The sequence below is a fragment of the Trachypithecus francoisi genome, unplaced genomic scaffold (assembly GCF_009764315.1).
Source record: "Trachypithecus francoisi isolate TF-2019V2 unplaced genomic scaffold, Tfra_2.0 Lachesis_group1, whole genome shotgun sequence".
Lineage (NCBI taxonomy): Eukaryota > Metazoa > Chordata > Mammalia > Primates > Cercopithecidae > Trachypithecus > Trachypithecus francoisi.
Window position 1 is genome coordinate 2,389,472 of NW_022681454.1, and position 25,372 is coordinate 2,414,843.

General features: G+C 50.7%; 1 protein-coding gene and 1 pseudogene across 11 annotated transcripts in view; one reads left to right on the forward strand and one right to left on the reverse strand.

The window, feature by feature from the left end:
* Positions 1 to 25,372, reverse strand: part of ZFYVE28 (zinc finger FYVE-type containing 28) — a 150,814-nt gene that overhangs the window by 52,516 nt on the left and 72,926 nt on the right. For 3 of the 11 annotated variants that reach the window (XM_033213491.1, XM_033213495.1, XM_033213496.1), the window contains 4 exons: positions 21,226 to 21,363; positions 19,105 to 19,307; positions 16,734 to 16,823; positions 15,101 to 15,190 (listed from right to left, as the gene is read on the reverse strand). In XM_033213491.1, the coding sequence (XP_033069382.1) occupies positions 15,101 to 15,190; positions 16,734 to 16,823; positions 19,105 to 19,307; positions 21,226 to 21,363 (521 nt within the window). Of the gene's footprint in view, positions 1 to 408; positions 1,173 to 8,665; positions 8,704 to 15,100; positions 15,191 to 16,424; positions 16,566 to 16,733; positions 16,824 to 19,104; positions 19,308 to 19,393; positions 21,364 to 22,696; positions 22,907 to 25,372 lie in introns of those variants that run through there. The other 8 variants (XM_033213488.1, XM_033213489.1, XM_033213490.1 and 5 more) reach the window with 7 other exon arrangements.
* Positions 3,891 to 4,551, forward strand: LOC117086239 (annotated as a pseudogene).

The window sequence follows — 25,372 nt, forward strand, 5'->3', positions numbered from 1 at the left end:
TAGTTTGTGTTCATCGGAGGGGTCGTAAAGTAATCAGAAAAGTGTATCGGCACACATCGGTGCTGCAATCAGATAAATTCGCCTCAAGGTTTGTTACCAAAACCTACTTTCTTGCAAGTTATAAAAACTGGATTTGTGGTTAAATTTATCTGCAGAGCCTTATGAGAATTGGACCTGGAACCATCTTCTCCAAAAGCAAAACCAGCTGCAGGTGTGAGCTGAGGCCCTGCACGGGTTCCCTTCCTGCAGCCTGGCCAATGTTCCACCACCCTACAAGACCAAAGCAGCCTCCCCTCATCTCCCACACAGGACCCACCTCCCTCGTGGTGCGCACCATGCCCCAAGAAGCTCCCCTCCCCAGGACTGCAGCCCCATGTGGCTGAGGCCGGTTTTCCTCACTGTCCCTACCCCAGAGTCTGGCTCAAGGCCTGCTGAAGGACAGGCTTCCCAGATGCCACCTCTGGCGACCCCCACTCCTCTCTGTGCACCGTCCAGCCCTGCCCAGCTCCGAGTGTGCCTTGATCATCCATGTCTCAGCCCGTCTCTCCTTGAGGGCACCCATCCCAGAGGACCTTCTCTGGGTGCCTCCCCCTGGGTCTCCTGGGACCAGACCACGTCTCAGGTGCCTGGGGAGTATCCACCCACGAAATCGTCCCCTGTCCCTCGTCATCATTTTCTTCCTCATCAGAGCACAGCCAAGGGCCATGTGGGCTTGTCTGTGTAAATGGAGCACCACCGGCCTGTCTCTTTCAGCAGACGTGACACCAAGGTCAGGTCCAGCCAACACTTTCCAACACCGAGTCCCCGGCAGCTCAGGGACAGTCTCCTTGTCTAACACACCCAGCTCAGTGAGAAAGTCTGATAAAGGGAATTGAACAAAGGGAATGTTTTTCCCTAAAAATCGTTGGGTTTCATGTGCAAAAAGAAAGATTTGAAAGTCACAGGAAAAGCATGTGCAGCGCTGCCTCCGGGGCATGGGGGCGCCAGGCCCTGTGGAGTGGCCAGCTCAGCTGGGCAGGAGGCTGTGTCCTGACCCCCTGTGGGTGAGGGGACAGCACAGCCAGCCTTCCATTCTGCTTGATGTCCTTTGTGGCTCTTACATGAGCTGCCTGTCCTGATTAAACGAACAGTATTCAGGGGAACAATTACCCAAACCGAGCCTTAACTTTATGGGTGAATCAGGCAGTCTCAGGACAAAGGCAGAGTGAAACAGAGCAGGGAAGGGGGCAGCCCTGACTCCAGCGGCCGGGCCTCAGGGAAGCCATCCCCAACCCCAGTAGAGCTCCCTCCCTGCTGGGCATAGGACTCAGCCTCGCAATGACCCATGTACCCAACGTCTGCCCCTCTGGAAACCTCGCTCCTGCCTGCTCCTGGCAGCAGCGTGGCCGAGGAAGGACTCAGCTGCCCCCCAGGGCAGGCAGCAGGAGTGGGGGAACAAGGCCTGCCCATGAGAGCTGCTGGCCCAGGTCCTCAGAAAAGAACTCGTTCATCAGGAGGCTCAGACCCGGAGGCTGCTGTGCCACCTCCTCCTGGGAGCCTGCGGGGACCCAAGGACCCCCGGGCTGTATCCCTGCATCCAGCCGTGTGTCGGCTTTCGCGTGCTGGACGAAGGGCCAAGCACTCCACGGTGGCCGAGCCCTGCCGCTCAGCGACTCTGCAGGTGCCCGAACTACAGAGAGAAGGCCTGTGGGACGGGAGATCAGGCCCAGGTGCTGAAGTAACGGGGTGTGGGGGCCAGAGGTGGGGAGAGGTGAGGAGCAGCCCCCAGGCAGCAGCCAGAGGCTCAGCATCTGTCTCTGCACCTGGCCTGGCACTTGCAGGAATCTGGCTGAAGGGGCCCAGAATGAGGCCTGGGAATGAGCTATTGCTAGAAATGGTGGGTCTGATGCAGCTGCTGCCCATGGCTACAGCCCAACAGGCCACCCAGGCCTATGTCCACGCTGCCACGAGCAGTCACTGGTGGGTAAGGCAGTCACCCACCAGTGAGCCTGGAAGGCTGGATCCCGGGGTCTCTGTGTGGCCAGGGGCGTGGGGGCACCGTGAGGGGCCTGGCCCAGATCCAGCTAAGGTGAGCAGGCGAGAGGACACCCTGCACAGTGGAGAAAGCTGGGCCCTGCTGGAAGTGGGGATGGCCAGTCTTCCCTTTTCTTTTTTCGAAGAAATTCATATAACGAACAATTGTTTTAAAGGGTATGATTCTGAGGCATTTTCTCCATTCATGGTGCTGTGCACCCATCACCTCTCTAGTTTCAAAAGGTTTTTATCACCCCAGAAAACACCCTTTTAACAATCACCACTGACTTCCTCGCCTCAGCCATGGCAATCCCTCATCTGCTTTCTGTCTCTCTGAATTGGCCTATTCTGGGTGTTTCATGTAAACAGAATCATGTAATGCATGACCTTTGTGACCGGTTTTCACCTTGCAGCACGTTTTCAAGGCTCATGATGCTGTGGCACGTGGCGAATGTTCCCGCACATACATTTCTTCATTCATCCACGGGTGGACGTTTGGATTGTTTCTGTCTTTGGGCTATTATGAATAATGCTGCCATAAACATTCGTGTAGAAGTTTGTTCACGGACATATGTTTTCATCTCTCTTGGGTATATGCCTAGAAGGGTATGTGGTATGACCATATGGATCATATAATTCTATGTTTAACTTTTTAAGGAACCACCAACTGTTTTCCATAGCAGCTGCGGCGTTTTACACTCCTGCCAGCAATCCAAGGGTTTTGACTTCTCCACACTCTCATCACGTGTTCTTTTCCATTTTTTTTTATTACAGCCATCCTGGTGGGTGTGAAGTGGCATTTCATCATGGTTTTGATTTACATTTCCTTAATAACCAATGATGTGGACCATCTTTTTCATGTGCCTGTTGGCCATGTGTATATCTTCTTTGGAGAAAGGTCTATTCAAGTCTTTACTCATTTTTATTTTATTTTATTTTATTTATTTATTTATTTTTTTTTGAGACAGAGTCTCGCTCTGTCGCCCAGGCTGGAGTGCAGTGGCGCGATCTCGGCTCACTGCAAGCTCCGCCTCCCGGGTTTACGCCATTCTCCTGCCTCAGCCTCCCGAGTAGCTGGGACTACAGGCACCCGCCACCTCACCCGGCTAGTTTTTTTTGCATTTTTTAGTAGAGACGGGGTTTCACCGTGTTAGCCAGGATGGTCTTGATCTCCTGACCTCGTGATCTGCCCGTCTCGGCCTCCCAAAGTGCTGGGATTACAGGCTTGAGCCACCACGCCCGGCCTTTACTCATTTTTAAATTAGGTTGTTTGTCGATTTGTTGTTGAGTTGAAAGGGTTCTTTATATGTTCTAGACATTAAATCTTCATCAGATATATGATTTGCAAATATTCCTTAGGTTGTCTTTTCATTTTCTTTATAATGTCTTTTGATGCATCACAATTTTTAATTTTGATGAGGTCCCGTTTCTCATCTTTTTGTGGTGGTGCTTTTGATGTTAAATCCATTGAAAAATCTGAGAACAGGAAGACTTACCCTCTGTATCAAAGTTCTCTAGAGAAACAGAACAAGAGAGAAAGATTTATTTTAAGGAATTATTTCATGCAGTTGTGGGGGCTGGCAAGTCCAAATTCTGCTGGAGACCCAGAGAAGAGTTGAAACGGCAGGTCCAATCCAAGGAGTCTGGAAGCCGGATTCCCTCTTACTTGGGGATCTCAGTCTGTTTCTCTCAGGGCCTTCCACTAACTGGATGAGGCCCACCCACATCACAGAGGGTTGTCAGCTGTACTCAGAGTCTACTGATTTAAATGCTAATCTCATCTTTAAAGTACTCACAGCAGGGTGGTGCCGATGTGGGTTTCAGAGGACAGGGAAGGTTGTATCCACATTGTACAGTGGATGCTACATTGGACACTGATGGGGAGAATCATCCATTCAGTGAAGCATGATTGTGTTGAACAAGACAAGCCGGGTGAAGCATTTGAAGGTGCTTTTGAGGTACTGATGTAACATTCAACTGATCTTCAGTCCTCCCCAGATGACAAAAATGACCTGGCTTTCATCAACCACTGTCCTCATGTCAGAGGAAATTCCATCTGCTAAGAAGTGTTGCCCACAGAGGAACCTGTGTATAACTGGAGAACCACAGTAGCAGGAAGAAGCTCTGACCGTTTTAATACCTTCACGAATCCCCACGTAATGCCAAGATGGCGTCTTGTATCCAGGGGTAGATAAAACCAAAGACATCTTTCCATTTGTATTGAAAAATGAAGAAAAACTTTAGGGAAAACCTTCAGGGAAAAAGAAAAGTCAACCGGAACCCCGTGACTTACTCAGAAAATTGCCAGGGCCCTGAGGAATGACGGAAGAACTAGAGAAATAGCCAAAATCCAGAGGAAGCTGACCTACCAGTTTACCAACGCCCTCCTCCAAAGACTCTATCTTATTTCTCGGGGAAGCGATCTTCTACTCACAGTGTGTTCAGCCTGATCAAGAATATCTCAGTTTAAATAACTAGAATGCAAATTATAACTATACACGTGCCAATTACCATGAGCTAAGTTACCCTGATTGCTAAATATACTCTCACGTTTCATGGTTTCCTGGCATCAGAAATCCCTACAAGCTTCAGGATTTTTCTCTTAAAGCAAATGCTGAAGAGAAAAAAAAAAAACTTTATTATTGCTATCTTTTATCAAATAGCATAGAATCTATTCTAACTTGGTGGGAAGTCCTGCCAATGAACAAATTTATTGTTGCAAATGACCAAGCCCTATGTGAAAGTACTGACTAAATGGTCTTGCTCTTACTATTCTCTATTCAACCACTTTCTTCCAGATTAATACTGCCAGTACAGGAAACTAACAATGATTCAAACATTTTTCTGTCATATACTCAGGTGAAAACATCACTTTAACCTGTATCTGCTGGCTTTACAAAAAAAAATGACTGCACATGATAAAAGCGTTTGTGCAAAAATACATTCATGGCTTTAAAAACTTCAGTGAAAATGTATATTCAGTTCCCTTACTCACATTTTTTCCTTTTCTCCTTGCCTTTAAATCTTACTTTTTCATTTTTCTTTTAAGAGACAGTCCCATTCCGTTGCCCAGACTGTAATTCAATGGCGTGATCATAGCTTACTGCAAACTCGAACTCCTGGGCTCAAGTAATCCTCTCGCCTTTGCCTCCTAAGTGGCTGGGACTATAGGCACACACCACCACACCTGGTTTTTTGCCGTTGGGACGAGGTTTCATTATGTTGTCTAGGCTGGTCTCAAACTCCTGGCCTCAAGCTATTCTGCTGCCTCAGCATCTCAAAGTGTTAGGATTACAGGCATGAGCCACCAAACCCAGTCTCTTACCCATTTTTTTTGTTGTTGTTGTTTTCTTGCTGTTTAATTTTTTGAGTTCTTTATATATGTTGGATATTAACCCATCAGATGTATGAATTGTAAATATTTTCTCCCAATCCATAGGTTGTCTCTGCACCCTGTTGTTTCTTTTGCTGTGCAGAAGCTTTTCAGTTTGATGTAATCCAATTTATCTATATTTATTTCTGCTGCCTGCACTTTGGGGCCAAATCCAAAAAGTCACTACCCAAATGTTGTATAGTCTTTCCCCTAAGTTTTCTTCTAGTAGTTTTAGAGTTTCTGGTCTTACATTTAGCTCTTTAATCCATTCTGAGTTGATTTTTTTGTATGGTGTGAGATAAGGGTCTAGTTTCATTCTTTGACATGTGAAAATTTCAGATTTCCCAACACCATTTATTGAAGAGGCTGTCCTTGTCTTCTTGGCACCTTTGTTGAAAATTAGTTGGGTTCATTTCTGGGCTCTTTATTCTGTTCCACTGGTAGGTGTCCTGTTGTTTTGCTTTTGCCAATTCCAAGCTGTTTTAAAATTACTATAGCTTTGTAGTAAAGTTTAAAATCAGGTAGTGTGGTATATCCAGCTTTGTCTTTTTTGCTCATGATTGCCGTGGCTATTTGTGGGTTTTTATGGTTCTATATGAATTTCAGGATTTTTTCTCTTTTCATAAATAAAATGATGTTGGGCTTTTGAAAGGGATTACATTAAACATGTAGATTTATTTGGGTGGTATGGACATTCTAACAATATTAATTTTTCCAATCCATGAACATGGAATATCTTTCATTTGCCTTCTTGAATTGATTTCATTGGTGTTTTATAGTTTTCGGTGCACAGGTTTTTCACCTCCATGATAAAAATTATTCCTTAGTATTTTTTTGTAGCTATTGTAAATGAGATTATTCTCTTGATTTCTTCTTTCAGATAGTGTATTGTTAGTGTATAAAAATGCTACTAATTTTTGTGTGTTGATTTTGTGTCCTGGAACGTTACTATATTCATTATTAGTCCTAACAGTTTTTTTGTGGAGTCTGTAGGGTTTTCCACATATAAGATAAGGTTGCCAGCTGGCTGCGGTGGCTCACACCTATAATCCCAGCACTTTGGGAGGCCAAGGCAGGTGGATCACCAGATCAGGAGTTCAAGACCAGCCTGGCCAATATGGTGAAACCCTGTCTCTACTAAAAATACAAAAAATTAGCCAGGCATGGTGGCGGGCACCTGTAGTCCCAGCTACTCGGGAGGCTGAGGCAGGAGAATGGTGTGAGCCTGGGAGGCGGAGCTTGCAGTGAGCTGAGATCGTGCCACTGCACTCCAGCCTGGGTAACAGAGTGACACTCCGTCTCAAAAAAAAAAAAAAAATTAGCTGGGCATGGTGGCACATGCCTGTAGTCCCAGCTGTTCAGGAGGCTGAGGCAGGAGAATCACTTGAACCTGGTAGGTGGAGGCTGTAGTGAGCTGAGATCGTGCCACTGCACTCCAGCCTGGGTGACAGAGCAAGACTCGGTCTCAAATATATAACAAAAATAATAATAATAAATATAATATATATATTTAAAATAAAGTTGCCAGCAAACAGTAACAATTTCACTTCTTTTCCTATTTGGATGCCTTTTCTTTCTCTCTCTTGCCTAATTGCTTTGGCAAGGACTTCCAATACTATATTTAATAGAAGTGGCAAGAATAGGCATCCTTGCCTTGTTCCATATCTTAGAGGAAAGGCTTTCAATTTTTCACCATTGAGTATAATGTTAGCTGTGGGCTTCTCATTAAACATGGCCTTTATTGTGTTAAGGCACGTTCTTTCTTTTTTTTTTTTTTTTTTTTGCATTTTCACTCAATGGTACTCTTGAAGGGATACATTCCTTCTACATCTAATTTGCTGATTTTTTCATCATAAAAGGATGTTGACTTTTATCAAATGCTTTTTCTGTATCTAACGAGATGATCATATGGTTTTTTTCATTCTATTAATGTGATGTATCACAATTATCGATTAGTGCATTTTGAACCATCCTTGCATTTCAGTGATTAAAAACATTTCTCAAAAGAAGACAAATGACCAACATCACTAGTCATTAGAGAAAAGCAAACTAAAGCCACAATGAGATATCATGTCTCATTTGTCTGAATATCTTTTATCGAGAAGATGAAAGATCAGTGTTACCAAGGATGTGGAGAAAAGGGAACCCTCGCACACCATTGGTAGGAATGTAAATTGGTACATCCATTATGGAAAACAGTATAGAGATTCCTCAAAAAACTACAAATATAATTACCATATGATCCAGCAATCCCACTTCTGGGTATTTACCCCAAACATCTGAAATGAGTTTGTTGAAGGGATGTCTGTAGTCTCATGTTTATTGCAGCATTATTCACAATAGCTAAGACATGAAATCAATTTAAGTGTTTAACAGATGAATAAAGAAATTGTGGTATATATACACAATAGAATACTATTCAGCCTTAAAAACAAAAGAGATTCTGATATTTGTGAAGAATTGGATGGAATTTTAGAACATTATGCTAAGTGAAATAACTAAGACCCAGAAAGACAAATACCATATGTTCTCACTTACATGTGGAATCTCAAACAATTGCACTTATAGAATCAGAAAGCAGAACAGTGGTTATAGAGGCTGGGGGTGTGGGGAATGGCCAAAGAGTATAAAGTCTCAGACTAGAAGAATGTTTCTTCTTTTTTTGAGTTCTTTGCACATCATGGTGAATACAGTCAAAAACAGAGTGTTGGAGATTTCCAAATTTTAACAGAGTAAATTTAAAATGTTCTCATTCAAAAAATGTTAAATATTTGAGGTGATGGATATGTTAACCAGCTTGATTTAATTATTCCACACTGCATTCGTAGATTATAACACAACTTTGCACTCTATAAATTTGCACAATTATAAATTGCCAGTTTATCATTATAAAAAGAAAAAAATACCTTCACAGCAGAATTCAGACTGGTATTTTACCAAATATCTGGGTAATGTGGCCTAGCCAAGATGACACATTAAGTTAACCATCGCAGGGTACAACTTTGTTCTTTTGCATGTGGTTATCCAGTTGCCCCAGGAACCTTCTTTGAAGAAACTGTTCTTTCCTTATTGAATGATCTTGGTCCCCTTGTCAATAATCAGTTCCCATAGATGTTTGGGTTTATTTATGGCCTCTCAATTTTATTCCATTGGTCTATACATCTATCTTTATGCCAGTACCGTAAGGTTTTGACTTGTAATAAGTTTTGAAATCATGATGTATGAATCTTCCAACTTTGTGTTTGTTTTTCAATATTGTTTTGGCTACTTAGGGCCCATTGCAGTTCCATATGAATTTTAGAACACCTTTTCCATTTCTGCAAAACAAAAAGGCCAGTGGAGTTTTGACAGCAATTGCATTGAATCTGCAGATCACTTTATGGAGTATTGCCATTCTAACTATATTACGTCTTCCCATCCATGAACATGGAATGTCTTTCTGTTGAATTATGTCTTTAATTTTTTCAGCAATTTTTTTAGTTTTCAGCATCCATGTCTTTCACCTTCTTGATTAAATTTATTCCTAGGCATTTTACTCTTTTGAATGTTATTGCAAATTTCTTATTTAAAATAACACCTAATTACATACAATGGAATATTATTCAGCCTTAAAAAGGAAGGAAATTCTGACACATGCTACAACATGGAGGAAGCTTGAAAACATTATGTGAAGTGAAATAAGACAGTCACAAGAGGGTAAATCCTACATATTAGCTTGGTGCAAAAGTAATTGCAATTTTTGCCATTAAAACCCTAAGAAAGGGTCAAAATGGCGAATTTTGTTATGTATATTTTACCACGATAAAGAAGAATGTTTATTGCCTTAATTTCTGTTTACAAAAGTTCTACCTATCATTTTAAGAAACGCTGTAAAATAGAGACATACTATTTAATAGCAATTTTTGTACTTAATACACTGGGGATGTTTTTTCATAGCATTAGGAGATTTTCTCCGTCATTATTTAAATGGCTATTGTTTTTAACCAATCCCTTAATTCTGGATATCCATCCCTTCTCAAATTTTTATGATTACAAGTAATACTTCAGGGATAATCTTTGTGGATATATATTTGTGCCCCATCAGATCAATGCAACAAAATTCTGTCAAAGTCCACTGTGCTAGGACATGCCAGGCACTCAGGGTGCATCAGTGAATAAGAGTTATGGTCTAGTGGGGGAGACACAAAAATAACAGAAATCTCATTTATATGAATAACCCAAATAGGCAAATCTATAGAAACAGAAAATAGGTTTGTAACCCTGCCCCAGGGTTACGGGGCAGGATGAAGGAGATCGGGGGTGGAGATGGCTGCTCAGGAGTAAGAGACATCTTTGTGAGTAATGAAAATGTCATGAAATTTGTGGTGATGGCTGCACAACTCTGAATGTACCAAAAATGACTGTGCGCTTTAGATGGGGTGAGTCATAGGGTAATGAATTTTATCTCAATAACATGGAAAAATAAATAACAGAGTAAGTCACGCAACATGCTGGTGGGAGATGGGCTTGAGTGAGGGGTGCAGTGGTGGGGACATCGCAGAGGGAGGGACAGCAGGGAGAAGGGGACAGTACAGAGGAGGGGACAGCACAGAGGAGGGACATCATAGAGCAGGAGACAGCATGGAGGAGGGGACAGTGCAGAGGAGCACAGGGGAGAGGACATTGCAGAGGAAGGGACAGCATGAAGGAGGGGACGTCATAGAGGAGGAGACAGCATGGAGAATGGGACAGCATAGGGGAGAGGACAGCATGGAAAATGGGACATCACAAGAGGATGGGACAGCATAGAGGAGGGGACAGCATGGAGGAGGGGACAGCATGGAGGACAGGACAGCATAGAGGAGGGGACAGCATAGAGGAGGGGACAGTGCAGTGGAGGGGACAGCAAGGTGGAAAGGATGGAATGGCCAAGAGAACACTGGAGCAGAGGGGACAGCGTGGAGGAGGAAACATCATGGAAAAGGGGACAGTGCAGTGGAGGAGACAGTGAGGCAGTAGGGATAGGACAGCCAAAGGGACCCTGGAGCGAAGGGGACAGCGTGGTGGAGATCAGGGCAGCGGGTGCATGGGGACTGGGGAGAGGCTGGGTGTGGGCGCAGGTGGATCACAGTGGGAGCGGGGACTGGGGAGAGGCTGGGTGTGAGCACAGGTGGATCACAGTGGGAGCTCCGGCAAGGGTCTGAGCAGGGCCGAGATGACACCTTGTTTTGACACAGGTGGATGGGCGAGGGCCCCTGAAGAGGATCTGGCAACTATCTCACAGGCCATGTGGGCGGTGGCTCCTGGACATGTTCTGGGATGAGCTGGAAGGAGGGGGCTGGGGAGGAAGGGAGGGGGAGAGGAGAGGGGCCTGGGTTCTGCACAGTTCCTGTCTGGGAAGCACCTGAAGCAGAGCTGCGAGTGTAGACCAGCGGGCGGGCGAAGTCGCAGCGAGGGGAGCAGCCAGCTCTGTGCTGATGGGACTGAGAAGTGACCACTGGATCTAGAGGTTTTATTTCATTTGTTCCTTTAAAGGAACTGTTTTAAGGCCGGGGCTGAGCACGGTAGCTCACGCCTGTAATCCTAGCACTTTAGGAGGCCAAGGCAGTCAGATTGCTAGAGCCCAGGAACTCGAGATGAGCCTGGACAACATAGCAAGACCCTGTCTCTATTTTTTAATTTAAAAAAGAAAAGAAAAGAAACTGTTTTAAGATAAATCCCCAAAAGTAAAACCAGTTTGTCGAAGAGTCTGAGCCTCGTGGAGACACTCTCCCCAGGATGCTTGTCTCCACCAGCAGAAGGGACTGACTGGATGCAGGTCTTAGGGAGGGGACAGGCCAAGGGGTTCAGGGCAAGTGGGGCCCCTCCCCTGCGGTCAGAGCAAGTCCCCACAGGGATGACCCTCAGTTTTTGTCCTCACTGCCTGGTAAGGCCAGACCCTGCCAGGCTGGGGACACCCTAAACAGGGGGCGGGGGCAGGGTCCCACCCAACCCTCCCCTCCACCTCCCTGTGCCAACCTGAAGGCCTCAGTTTACCACTGCCTCTGCCCCAGGCAGGCCTCCTCTGCCGGCCACAGAGCTAGACTTTTCTGCTTTCTTGTGTCACGGGTGAACAGCAGGCTCTGACCCTTGGCTGGGCTTGGTTCTGCCACCTCCAGCTGTTGACCCCCAGCAGAGCCTTTACCACCGGAAGCCGCTCAGAAGGGGGCGGGAGCCTGGCCCGCAGCTCGTGCTTGGTAAATGTGGCATTACAGTTCTGTGACACTGTGTACTGGAGAAGGGACTGGGGCTCCTGGGCAGCAGCAGCAGAGCCGCAGAGGAGCTCCACCCTCAGCTCCTGCCCCGCTCAGCGCCCCGCCTCCCTCTGCTCTCAGTGTTCCCTGGGGCCACCTGGGGATCCCGGCATGCCCACTTCACAGAGGCAGGATCCTGCGAGGGTGTGGGCCCAGGATGCAGGCTATAGGGGCCTTCATTTCTGCAGAAGTCCCTGTGGCCCCTGGTCCTTGCTCGAGCCCTGGCCACGCCCCTGAGCACACACCACTGCACCAACGTGCCCCCCTCCCGCCACCTGCATGGCTCCCACCTCTGGGCCAGCTGCCCTGGTGAGCCTCTCCCTCACACCTCCAGCTCCTGTCCACCCCATGGGGTCCCTGCACTGAGTTCCCCTTCCAGCATCCAGAACATTCCACAGCACTGTGGGCAGCCCCCTGTCCATCTCCCTGCTACAAGCATAGGGTGAGGTATGCAGTAGGCACTCAATACTTGCTCGCTGAGTGAACACAAGAAGGAGCAGGTTCTGGGCCCCACCCCGGGCAGCTGTGGCTTCTGCCTGTCCGGCTCAAAGCGGTTGCTGTGGACGACGAGGGAGAAGACCGGGACCTACTGCTGGTGCAGGACTGCAGGCCCCGGGGAGCATCCCAGAGGGGCGGCCTTAGGAACAGCTGCCTGCTCGGCACTCTCCCGCTCAGCACTCACTTGCCCTGCCGGAGGCTCGCCGCACAGAGGGGTTGCAGCGGCAGCCTGGTTCACCCCACAGTTCCTCGTATCCGCTGCCTGGCTCTGCGGCTAGATGCCTGCCTCTGGGGGGCTCGCAGCTGGCCACCCCCGGACAGGCCTGCTCCCTGGACTCCGGCTTTGGGCTCCTGTCCCTGCTCATCCTTCCTCCCTTCTTCACCTCCTGGGGGTCCCTCACTCCCTTTCCAGGCTCTCCCTCTGTCCTGAGCTGGAGAGGACCCCACGCCAGTGCCTCCAGGAGGGGACCCACGGGACAAAGCCTCTGCCAACAGGAGCCCCAGCCGCCCTCTCCCACCTCCCTCCCTCAGTCTCCCGATGAGCACTGGCCTCCCTTGCTGCCCTTTCCTGACCCCCCACACTCCCGCACCTCCCTCCCCCAGCTGCCCCCACAACTCCCCCAACCTCCCTCCGCTGGCATCCCCTCTCCGGTCCCCCACCCCCGCCTCCCCTTGCCTCCCAGGATGAGAGCTCAGGACAGAAGGAGGAGCAAAGGTTTGGCCACCGGCAGGTGGACTGAGGTTGGCAAACAGGACACACATGATACTGGTGGGAAGTGGCTGCTGTTCTGTGGTCGCCTGTACTCGGGCAAAAGCAGGCAGCAGACTCAGTGGGAAAGTCCAGAAACACAGTGTGCCTGGGGTGCGGCCTGCGGGGAGGGTCACCTGGGGTCATCTGCACACACCAGGCCCGACCTTTAAGAGGAAGTCCAGACAGGGCTTCAGCAGCACGTTGACACGGGCATGAGTGGGCGTGAGTGGGCAGGTGGCTTGGTGCCACACCTCACAGCACTCACGGATAACTTTTTACCAGGACAGCAGAGCTGTTCATTTGCTGTGAGTGCCCTTGGGACAAGGAGACACCTGTGCCCGAGGAAAAGGCTCACTGCGCCCTGTGCCCTGGCGGAAACAAGGCCGGCTCACAGGATCCTCGCTGTTCTGTTTTTTAATCAAAGAGAAGAATAAGGACCAAAATTGCCTGTCATTTTCTTCAACGTGAGTTTGGCCACAGAGAGACACTTGTCTAGTAAAGAAAAACAATGTCACCAAATCCTGTGGCCCATGGGAAGGGGTGCTCTGTAGTAGCTTCCGGGTAGCCTCTCCCCGCCAGGACACTTCCCTTCAAGCCACCTTGGAGGCCACTGGGGACACCCCGCCCTCCAGCCTTGAGGTCTTCAGGTGAAGGGAAGTTCCCCGACTCTGACGGGAGGAGGATATCCGAGCCTGCCTCCGAGCCTCCCTCTGGCGCAGTGTGAGGCTCACGCTCTCTGGTTTGCTAACTTCGAAAGATGCAACCTCTGCGAGGACAGGTGAAGAACAGGGCAGGAAAGAGGCCAGGCCCTGAGCTATTGGAGGGGACTCTGGGGAGCCAGGGCCCGGCAGGTAGAGACCACACTGGAGCCCTCCCTGAGGAGGTGGTGCCCAGGACCTAGGCAAGTGGGCGGCCTGGCCCAGGGGAGTCCAGACTGGCCCCGGCAGCAGCCCCCATTGCTCCCCGCTCCAACAAGGGGTGTTCGGCGCAACCCGGGGTTAAGCACCTCTGTCCCCTACAGGCCCCGCCGCCGGCCCCAGCCCACTGCACTGCCACCGCCCCACATGCTCCCACCTCTGCACCCTCATTTCCCACAGGAGGGGTATCCATGTTCAACCCCAGCACGCTGCCACGTGTGCCTGTGCCCCGGGGTTCCCTGGGGGTCCTCAGCACGGCCTGAGCCTGGACCAGTCTTGGCCTCTGTGCCCACCACACACTCCCTGACCACTTCACTGACATCCACATCTCCACAGGGCATCTCTCTCAAGGGATCCCCATCCCCTACTCTGCCCAGTCCCACACCTGCAGGCCGCTGCCCACTGGACCCTCCCCCTCATCCCCTACTCTGCCCAGTCCCACACCCACAGGCCACTGGCCACTGGACCCTCCCCCCTCTCCCCCCCAGCTGCAAGCTCCATTAAGCTCTCTGTGGCCCACTCACTGCTCCGCCCCCGTGACCACCTGCCTGGCAGGGGCATGGGGAATCCCCGTCTAGAGTCAGGGTGTGGCTGAGCAGCGTGGGCCAAGCCCCAGAACCCCTGGGCTCTGACCTTGGCCCCAAGCAGCTCAGAGACGCTGAGCGGGCGACGCCATGCATCCTGCCTCAGTGGATTTCAGGCATGAGCTTCCATGTGCTGTTTTCACGTCCTTGAGCCCCACAGGGCTCTACAGGCTGCCTTGAGTTCCCTGCTCTCCAGATGGGCCCCGCTGGCAGGAAAGGCTCCACACAGGTACCCCGCAGCCAGACCGACGGCCCCCACCTGCCCTTCAACCCAGTGAGCTTCACCTCCCTGCCAGCCCCCAAATCATTCAAACAAGCCAATCACATGCTCCTGAGGGACCAGGGGGCACCTCGTCCTCTTGTTACCACCAAGTCTGCCTCCCACAGCCCCTGCGAAGCCACTCTATTCCGAGCATGGCCCCTGTGTGACCCTCATGGTCTCCTGTGACTAATGAGCTCACATGTCGATCTCACCTGTCCAGTGCCAGGTGCCAGGTGTTACGCCACCTCGCCCTATCTAGGGTGACACAGCCTCCCTCACCAGCAAGGTGAACAGAGGGTACTCAGGACACGTGGTCCCTGGTCTGCTGAGGGCCGAAAGCAGGCCTGCCTGGTGACTGACCTGGGGCAGCCGAGCAGCCCTGCCCGTCCCACAGGTTTCTGCAGAGGGCCTGGGCACAGGAGGCACTCACCACACGATGGCCAGTCTGGGGATGCTGAACATGAGGGCAGGCTCGTAGTCATCAATCATGTCCTGGGTCAGGTACCCAAAGTCGAGGGCCCTGTCCGGAGAGAGGGAGTGAGCAGTGTGAGGGCTGGTCCACCAAAGCCACAGGTCAGACCCCAGCAGGGACGGGCAGTGCGCTCAGTCTGCACCTGCGGTCATGCGCGGTGGCCACATCAAGAGGTGACACATGCCACCCCCAGTCCTCATATGTGCAAGGGGCTGGGGCTGCAGGAAAAGGCCACGCACTTCCCTGAATGCCCTGGCAGGTGGCTCCAGCTTGACCTTTCCATCTGCCAGTCCCCACCTCTGCCCCAGGAGGCAGGGGCAGGGAGGATGTGTGAGGACAGCTATGATGCCCAGCAAAGAAGGTAAGGCAACCCAGAGGACAGCTCTGCTCAGCCAGGAAACTGAAACAACTCCAGTGTCAAGAATGAACACAGAACAAAAACACTGCCCCAAACAATTCAACACTTCCCTGAGAAACCAGCTTTATTTCTCCCCCCCTGGGGCCTGCAGAGGGCTTTTCCTGCACCTCGTGAGCAGGCCTGCTGGCATCGCAACTTTTCAAAATAAAAGGAATTTCCTGTCATCTTATTTTCTAATAATTTGAAACATCTCTCAAAGCATAAATAGTAAAAAATTTGCTTTTTAAAAATAACAAACATACAATGTGATATTAGTCAATTTCAAATCTCCCAAGCACCATAGTACCTCTGGAACAAGAGAAGCAACAAGGCTACATCTTAGCCCCAAATTACTGTACAGACTCCAAGTTACTGTACAAAGCCTGATAAGAATATTGATGGCTTCCCCCTGCCCCCACCCCCCCAAAAATAGAAAAAAAGAAACACTTGGTCAGCAGACTTAAAACCCAGCAACAACCCAATCCTGGCCTGGGGAGGTGAGGAGTGAGGATGTGAGGACTGAGGAGGTGAGGAGGTGAGGAGTGAGAATGTGAGGAGTAAGGAGCTGAGGAGTGAGGAGGTGAGGAGTGAGGAGTTGAGGACTGACGAGGTGAGGAGTGAGGAGGTAAGGAGGTGAAGAGTGAGGACGTGAGGACTGAGAATGTGAGGATTGAGGAGGTGAGGATAGAGGAGGTGAGGAGGTGAAGACTGAGGAGGTGAGGAGTGAGGAGGTGAAGACTGAGGGGGTGAGGAGGTGAGGAGCGAGGAGGTGAGAAGGTGAGGAGTGAGGGGGTGAGGGGTGAGGAGGTGAGGAGCGAGGAGGTAAGGGGTGAGGAGTGAGGGGGTGAGGAAGGCGACAAGGTTTGGATGTCCAACCCATCATGCCTGAGACTTCCAGCTTTTGTCCTCTGACACGTGACTTCACCTGCAGGATCTGCCCTTCCGGCCGACAGAAAAGTGACCGTGGGGCGGTGGAAGGGGGCCGGGCAGAGGTGAAGGCAGGGGCGGCCTCTACCCTCTGCCCACCTGTGAGGAGAAGCCGGATGTAATGTGGGAAGACATGGCTAGTGTCTTCCATCTGGGGCACTCCCAAGACACAGCAGGTTCCCCCAGAGCTGCCCTCTCCCCCAGGCCTGGAGTGAGGCAGGGCCTCCCCAGATGCTGCCCCCAGCCCCGAAGCATCCCTGTCCTCACCTCTCCACTGTCTCGCAGAAGAGCACGATGACCTCCTGCTGCACATAGTACTCCCTGGGAGACTTCACGGGCACCATGGCCGAGACGTAGCTGCAAACACAGGGAGACCTGTTAGGCCGCACCCGGGCCGTGGCGGGGCTTCTCCAAAACAGAGGGTGGGGCATCTTCCATTAAAGCTGCGATCGTGGGCAAGGCGGGGGCAGGGGCCCTCACACCTGTAATTCTAGCACTTTGGGAGTCTGCGGTGGGAGGATTGCTTGAGCCCAGGAGTTCGAGGCAACACAGCAAGACCTCATCTCTACAAAAAATGAAAAAGTCGGGTGTGGTGGTGGCATGCACCTATAGTCTCTGCTACTTGGGAGGCTGAGGTGGGAGGATCACTTGCGCCCAGGAGTTGGAGGCTGCAGTGAACAGTGATGGTGCCACTGCACTCCAGGCTGGGTGACAAAACAAGAACTTGTCTCTTAAAATACACACACACACACACCCTACACCACCACCCCATTTCAGCAGTTTCATAGGACACAGTTCCTGCCAGCCAGGCCTACTACAGGCCTTCCCTTGAAACCCCATCCCTGTCCATGGGGGACGGTTGTGCCAGCTCCCAGGGCTCACCCTGGAGCCTGACCACCCTGGACACAGTGCTGCCCATGTGCAGGACCATCCCCCACCTTGGCACCAGCCTTAATGGGCGAGAGAGAAACGAATGAATGTATGCATGGGTGGGTGAACAACCCACAGCCCCATGTGGACCTCCACAGCCACGGAAGCCAGCCCAGGCTGGGCACAGCGGCTTGCAGGAGGCCTGCGAGTGGCTGTGAGAGGTGATGGTTTGTTCAACCCTTCCCCAGATGAAAGCCCTTTCCTTTCTTCTAAATCACTAACTCTAGGCCAGGGGCAGTATCTCACGCCTGTAATCCCAGCACTTTCGGAGGCCAAGGCCAGCAGATCACTTGAGGTCAGTCGTTCAAGACCAGCCTGGCCAACATGGTAAAACCCTGTCTCTACTAAAAACACAAAAAAATTAGCTGGGCGTGGTGGCGGCCACCTGTAATCCCAGCTACTTGGGAGGCCGAGGCAGGAGAATGGCTTGAACTCAGGAGGCGGAGGTTGTGGTGAGCTGAGATCACACCACTGCACTCCAGCCTGGGCAACAGAGTGAGACTCCATCTCAGAAAATAAATAAGTAAATAAATAAATCACTAACTCTAATTTTTTCTTATGAAAACTGATTTAGAAAATCTGGGGAAGAAAAGAAAATAAAACTCGATTGTCCGTGCTCTCGCTTCCTGGAGAGGACTGCCCTTAATGCATCAGTTGATCTCCTTCTAGGGGCCAGCAGATTACAAGATGAAACGTTTTTACTAATTGGAAACTCCACAGACACCATCTGCCTCCGTTTTTTGTTTTTGTTGTTGTTGTTGTTGTTGTTTTGAGATGGAGTCTCACTCTGTTGCCCAGGCTGGAATGCAGCGGCTGGATCTCAGCTCACTGCACCCTCTGCCTCCCAGGTTCAAGCGATTCTCCTGCCTCAGCCTCCCGAGTAGCTGGGACTACAGGTGCCCACCACCACTCCTGGCTAATTTTTTGTATATTTTTTAGTAGAGACGGGGTTTCACCGTGTTAGCCAGGATGGTCTGGATCTTCTGACCTTGTGATCCGCCCGCCTTGGCCTCCCAAAGTGCTGGGATTACAGGCGTGAGCCACGGCGCCCGGTCTCTTTTGTGTGTGTGTGTGTGTGTGTGTGTGTGTGTGTGTGTGCTCTTGCCAAAGCTGGAGTGCAATGGCACTATTTCGGCTCACTGCAACCCTCGCCTCCCGGGTTCAAGCGATTCTCCTGCCTCAGCCTCCCAAGTAGCTGGGATTACAAGTGTGTGCCACCATGCCCAGCTAATTTTTGTATTTGTAGTAGAGACGGGGTTTCACTTTGCTGGCCAGGCTGGTCTTGAACTCCTGACCTCAGGTGATCCGCCCGCCTCGGCTTTCCAAAGTGCCAGGATTACAGGCGTGAGCCAAGGCACCGGCCTGGCTGCCTCCGTTTTCTTCTCACCTCCTGTGAGGTCTCATTCATTCCAGAGGCATCATTCATTCCTGGCCCCTTGGGCCGCTCCAAAGCCCTTCCCCTGGAGGCCCATGGCAGCCAGATCCCCACCTGTGTCCTCTATGCTCACCCTACTCCCTGGAAAGATGCCCCCCATCACCTCCACGCTGTGCTTTCCAGGGCTTAACCCCACCCACAGGCGGCCCTGAACCCGCCTGGCTCCTCCCTCTGTGGAATTTTCCAGCTTAAAGTATCAGGGTGAGCCCGGGAAGGTGGCACAACCGTCCCCGAGCTCTTACAGCCAGGGCTGTGGACCCACAGCCGCAGTACCTGAGCTCGAACTCGGCGAACAGGACGTCGAAGTGCCTCAGCGCCTCCCTCATCTTCTCCGTGTAGGTGTTCAGGTCCCGCAGCGCCTGGTCGCGGAGGGCGCCCCGCACGTCCTCCAGGCTGCGCGTCAGCTCCTTGGCCAGCGGGCGCATGGCCATGCTCTCCAGCTCCCGGTTCATGATGATGGAGCCGGCGGCCAGGCACTGTGGGAGGGGACACGCTCAGGGAGGGGCCCGGGGTGAGGGCCAGGCTCTCAGGGGCCGCCGTCCCGGGCAACCTGACTGCGCACCTCGGGGCCCCTCTTCTCACCCTGGAGCACAGGCCGGCTCGTGTTCCCGGTCCCCGCAGCAGGTTTTTCTTACATTCAGAGCAGTCGTGAGGGCGATAACCAATGTCCCCCAACGTGACCCACGGGGTCCTCGCTGGGCCCCAGGAGCAGGGAGGGCAGGGCAGGGGAGGGAAGGGGAGGGGAGGGGAGGAGAGGCCGCGGAGTGGAGAGGAGGAGAGGGGAGGGGAAGGGAGGAGAGGGGAGGGGAGGAGAGGAAGGGGAGGGGAGGGCAGGGCAAGGGAGGGCAGGGGAGGTCAGGGCAGGGGAGGGGAGAGGAGGGGAGGGTGGACTGAGGCTCTTGGGTCTGGGGGCTCAATGCAGGAGGAACCCTGGTCATGTGACTCTTTTCCCCTCCCCTTCCAGGCCACAGGGATGAAGGTTAGGGAGCTTGGAGCTTCCAGACTCCACATTCAGGTCTGTGCTCCCAGGGATGAAGCAGCCAGGCTGATCCGGGCCCTGAGGCCCCCAGCCTGTCTAGGGAGCCACAGACACTACGGTCAACTTGCTCACGGCCAGAGAAACGCAACCTTCCCCGGAATGGAGACTCATCAGTGTGTGAGTCCGTGGGCTCCTGGGCAGGTAAGGAAGGCTCCTCCGCACCCACAAATCCACCCACGTCTGCGCTGGGCACTGCCAGGCAGCTCCCCAGTGTGCGCTCAGCAACTGGGAATCTCACCAAGCTGCTCTCTGGCACGGGGGCTGAGTCCAGGCTCTGGTGGACCTGTTGTCACAGGGAGGCTCGTCTAGAGGCCGGGGCCTCACCAGGGTTAGGACAGAACCAATCCACCTGGTGTCCCCTCAGAGATGATCAAGTAACACAGGACAAGCAGCCATTTCCCAGGTGACAGAATGAGACAGCTACTGATTTCCCAGGTCCATGCTACGGGTGGGCTCTGAGCTTGGGGCACCAGGACCACACAAGGAGCTGTGCCCGCCCCTGGGCATGATGCCCCTGCCAGGCCAGCCAGGCACAGCACCCGCTCCATCCCATGACTGCCCCAGGACCCACTCCACAGAGGTGGAAACTGAGGCTGGGGAGGAAAGAGAACCTGCCCGCGGGTCCCCGTAACTAACCCAAGCCCCAGCAGAGGACACCCTAACCAGGTGGCTCAGAAGGTGGGGTGGGCAGGGTGGACACAGGGACAGGGTGGCGTGGGAGGAAGACTCCACAGCCCAGGGATTCCTAGAGAGGGGAGACGGAGAGGGTGGGGATGGGACAATAGAGAGGGCAGTGATGTTGGGGCCGAGGTCAGGCTCCGGCGCACGGCAAGGGGAGGAGGCTGAGAGGTCTGCATGGTGGGGGCCTGGGGGAGACTGTTCCTGCCACCTCGAAGGGCGCCTTCCTCTCGGTGCCTCAGTTTCCTCATTGGGAGATGAAGATGAAGATGACAGGCCAGATGTGGCCTGCGTGGGGCTGCGGCACAGCTCCCCAGCCCCCGCTGCTGCCCGTGCTGCAGGGCGGGAGGGGAACACTTGTTCCTGATGTGGGCATTACTGCCATTAAGAACCACTTTTAGGTCCTGGCTGTCTGGGGGCCTGAGAACCACATAAATATCACATGGGAAATTTCATTTGTATATAGTTTGGGGGGCACTAGTTCATGGCTTTCCCAGATCCTCCAAGGGTGCACCGCCTACCAGGCTCAGACCACACCATGTAACCCAGAGTGGACAGAGCTCTTGGAGGAGACACCAGGTCCCAGCACCTGCAGGCACCCATGCACAAGGTTTGCAAGGACATGGCTAGATGCCACCCCACATCAGGACCTCTGAACCCAGGTGGCCACCCGCTACCTCGGCACCGAACCACAGCTGGCCGGCCAGGTTGTCGTGCCGGATCTCCTCAGGGAACTTGACACAGAAATCTCTGGGGGCACGGTCCTGGGGGATGCACTCATCCATGATCTGGTTAATGATGTTCAACACATTGTCCTGAAACAGAAGAAAGGAGAAAGTGCGCCAATCGCTGTGTCCAGCTGGCGGCCGCCATGTACTGCTGGAAAACACGCACGGTGCATGTTACTGTTTTTTAGGATTATTATTAAAGTGATAGAGGAGGCTAGGCACGGTGGCTCATGCCTATAATGCCAGCACTTTGGGAGGCCGAGGCGGGTGGTTTACCTGAGGTCAGGAGTTCGAGACCAGCCTGGCCAACATGGCGAAACCCCATCTCTACTAAAAATACAAAAATTAGCAGGGCGTGGTAGCTCACACCTGTAATCCCAGCTATTAGGGAGGCTGAGGCAGGAGGATCACTTGAAACAGGGAGGCAGAGGTTGCAGTGAGCCGAGATCGTGCCACTGCACTCCAGCCGGGGCAACAAGAGCAGCAACCATAGCAGCCATGGGCTCAGACGAACTCTCAGCCAGCTGGGGACCTGCAAAGCCCTCATCTTCCCTGAAGCTCAGTGTATTCCTCTGTAGAGTCAGGGACACAGACCACATCTTAGGGTCGGAAGAGTACAATTACATCAAGGCCAGGCACAGCTGGGCCCTGCTCTTCCATCCAGGTGGCGGCCCCTCCCACCTCCCCCGGAACCAGCAGATCAATCACAGCAATGCGTCAGTCAGTCTGCACTGGAGGGGGTGCGGCTTTCACAAAGTAGAGACCCTGACTCCACCCCTCATGGCTGTTCAACCAGGGACAGGTCACTTCGCCTCTCTGATCAGCCAGGTCCCCTTCTGTAAGCTTCAATACACAGCAACTTCTGACTTTTTGTTTATTTTTAGCGACAGGGTCTGGCTTTGTCACTCAGGCTGGAGTGAAGTGGTGCAATCATAGCTCACGACAGCCTCAAACTCCAGGGCTCCAGCCATCCTCTAGGCTCAGCCTCCCGAGTGGCTGGGATTACCAGAGTAAGCCAGCATCCCTGGAAGCAGCTTCTATTTTAAAGATTCTTTAAAATTATTTTACTTTATTTCCTTATGTTCAAAATATAAAGTATAACAGACTGTTTTGAACACTTTGTGTATATGAGGGAAAGAAGCCCATTTTTTTACATCTTAAATTGCATTCCATCCTTTTCTGTAAACTTGTCCTATTCTTTAAACATTGACTATTCATTCTGTAGATTACCAAAACACTGGAAGCTTAACTTTTGCCTTTAATTTGCTAAATATGAAATCAATACACATTCATCCTAGGAAAACTGGAATCAATGGGAAAGGAGAGAAGTGGGGAAACATGACTGCAGGCAGGACACAGTTCCTTCTAATTCTCATCCTCCAAGGGCCTGTTTCAGCCAACATTGAGATGATCCATGTACCGAATACTGCGTTCTGCTGCGGTTGCTGCATCCAACTTTTGAGGGATGGTGACATGCTATTCCAGCATATAGACCGTCCTGTTAACTGACTCCTTTGTCTTCTGCTGGACACTGACGATGCCTAATCCTCCACCTCCACGCAGTGCTGCCCTCACTACTGTGGTGCACGACGCTCCGATTGTGGATTACTTCCTCAGGACCCACTGCTTGCTAGAAATGGAATTACAACGTCAAAAGTGCAAACTGCATTTCCAGGCTCTGATGAGATACTGCCGAGTGGCTTCCCGGAAAGAGCACACGAACTGACACTCTCACCCTTGGCCATCCCTCCTTTCTGCCCTCCAAGACTTGACTTTCATTTTTCTTAGGAAGAGATATGAAAACTCACTACGAGTGGGGAAGCATGACCCTTCTCAGGCAAGAAATGAATGCACTAAACTCTGAAGGAAATTCTGCAGTGTAACAAAAACGTTAAGCCTTTCTAATACAAAAAATAAAAACAAAATTCAACCAACAAGTGGCACTACTGCCACTTCTTTTTTAAAAGGTTTTCTGGGTAGGAAGGTCCCTTGCTCATGATTCAACGAACAAATGAGCAAACAATGACAATCACAGCAACAGGCAGTGCACAGTAAACACGGGCTGAGATGAAGAGTCCAGGATCTGAGGCTCAGCCCGGTGGCACAGCTTATCTAAGGCTGAGGAGACTTTAGTGGCCATGCTTGGATTCATTGCCTGCCCTTCGTGGTCTACCAGAACATACCTGCCTGAGGGAAGGGTCTTCTACTCACTGACGAGTCTCCAGTGCCTAGAACAGTGCCTCACACACAGTATGCTGCAACAAACACTTGCTAGGACTTCTAACTCCAGCCAAGATGGAGTAATAGGAACCCAACGTACCCCACTCCCAACGACAGTGATTCCCATGACACTGGACATCGGGCCACAAAGGACAGGAAATAAACAAGGTGAGCCCCCCGACGGCCTCAGCTCACTGCCTTGAGGAAAGTTTCAAGTCATGGAACAGGGACAGGGAACTCGGATTCAGAGAGCAGGAGGCAGAGAAGAGAGAACTCTGGAGATCTGGGGAGGGTCTCAAGGGTTCAGCCGAGAACTGATCAACACATGCCTGTGGGGAGATGACCGAAGGCCGGGAAAGAAGTGCCTGAAGGATTCCAGGGAGCAGGGGCAGGAGCTCTCCAGAAGGCTGGAGTAGCAGGAGCGCTCACAATTCACAAAGTATCGAGTAGAGTACCCAAAAGTGTCTTGCCTCCATGTGAACAGCAGTTAACTCTAGACTAAACACAGCTCTGGTCCTGCCTAACACCTTAAAAAATAAGACCCAAAGGAATAAACTGTTTCTAAGTAACTAAACTGCATCACACAACAACCAAAAATATTTACAGTAATATAAAAATAGCCCCCAGCAAGGTGAAATTCACTATGTCAGGTACCCAATTAAAAAATTACCAAGTTTGGCCAGGTGCCGTGGCTCACGCCTGTAATCCCAGCACTTTGGGAGGCCAAGGTGGGTGGATCACCTGAGGTCGGGAGCTCGAGACCAGCCTGACCAACATGGAGAAACCCCGTCTCTACTAAAAATACACAATTAGCCAGGCGTGGTGGTGCGTGCCTGTAATCCCAGGCATGGAATAGCATGTCATCATCCATCAAAAGTTGGATGCAGCAACTGCAGCAGAATGCAGTATTCGGTACATGGATCATCTCAATGTTGGCTGAAACAGGCCCTTGGAGGAAGAAAACAGGCCCTGAGGCAGGAGAATCACTTGAACCCGGGAGACGGAGATTGCGGTGAGCTGAGATTGTGCTGTTGCACTCCAGCCTGGGCAACATGAGCAAAAAAAAATTACCAAGCTTGCAAAGAACGAAGAAAATACGACCCATGACTAAAAGGAAAAGCAATCAATCAAAATCAACCCAGACTTGACAAAGATGATCAGGGACATTAAGATGGTTGTTATAACTGATTCCCATGTGTTCAAAAAGTTAACTAGAGACAATGAAGAAACTAAAAGTCCTGACATGATTTAGAGATGAAAATTACAGCGTCTGAGATGAAAAAATATACTGCATGAGATTAACCTCAGATTTGATAATTCAGAAGAAAAGAACAGTAAACTTGAAGACAGCAACTAAAACTATCCCAATGATTCAGAAATAATAATAGATCATCAATGAACTGTTGGACAGCTTCAAAGGTCACATATGAATGTAATTCAAGTCCCAAAATGAGGAGGAATGAGATAGAAAAAAATATTTGAAGGAATAATGGTCAAAATTTTTCCAAATTTAATAAATATAAACTCACAGAGCCAAGTAAATGAACCCCAAGCAGAAGACACATTTTTTAAAACTATACCAAATTACAGCATAATCAAATTGATCAAAACCAATAAAAAGAGAAAATCTTTAAAGTAGCAAGAGAAAAAAGATATGTTACACACAAGGAACAAAGACAAAAATGGCATTAGATTTTTCATCCAAAATAATACAAGTGAGAAGAGAATGAAACATCTTTAAAGTATTGAGGGAAAAAATAATATCAACCTAGAATTCTGTACCCAGCAAAACTATCTTTCAAAATCAAAGGTAGAATAATTTTTCATTCAAACAAAGGCTGAAAGAATTCGTGACCAGTAGACTTGCACTATAAGA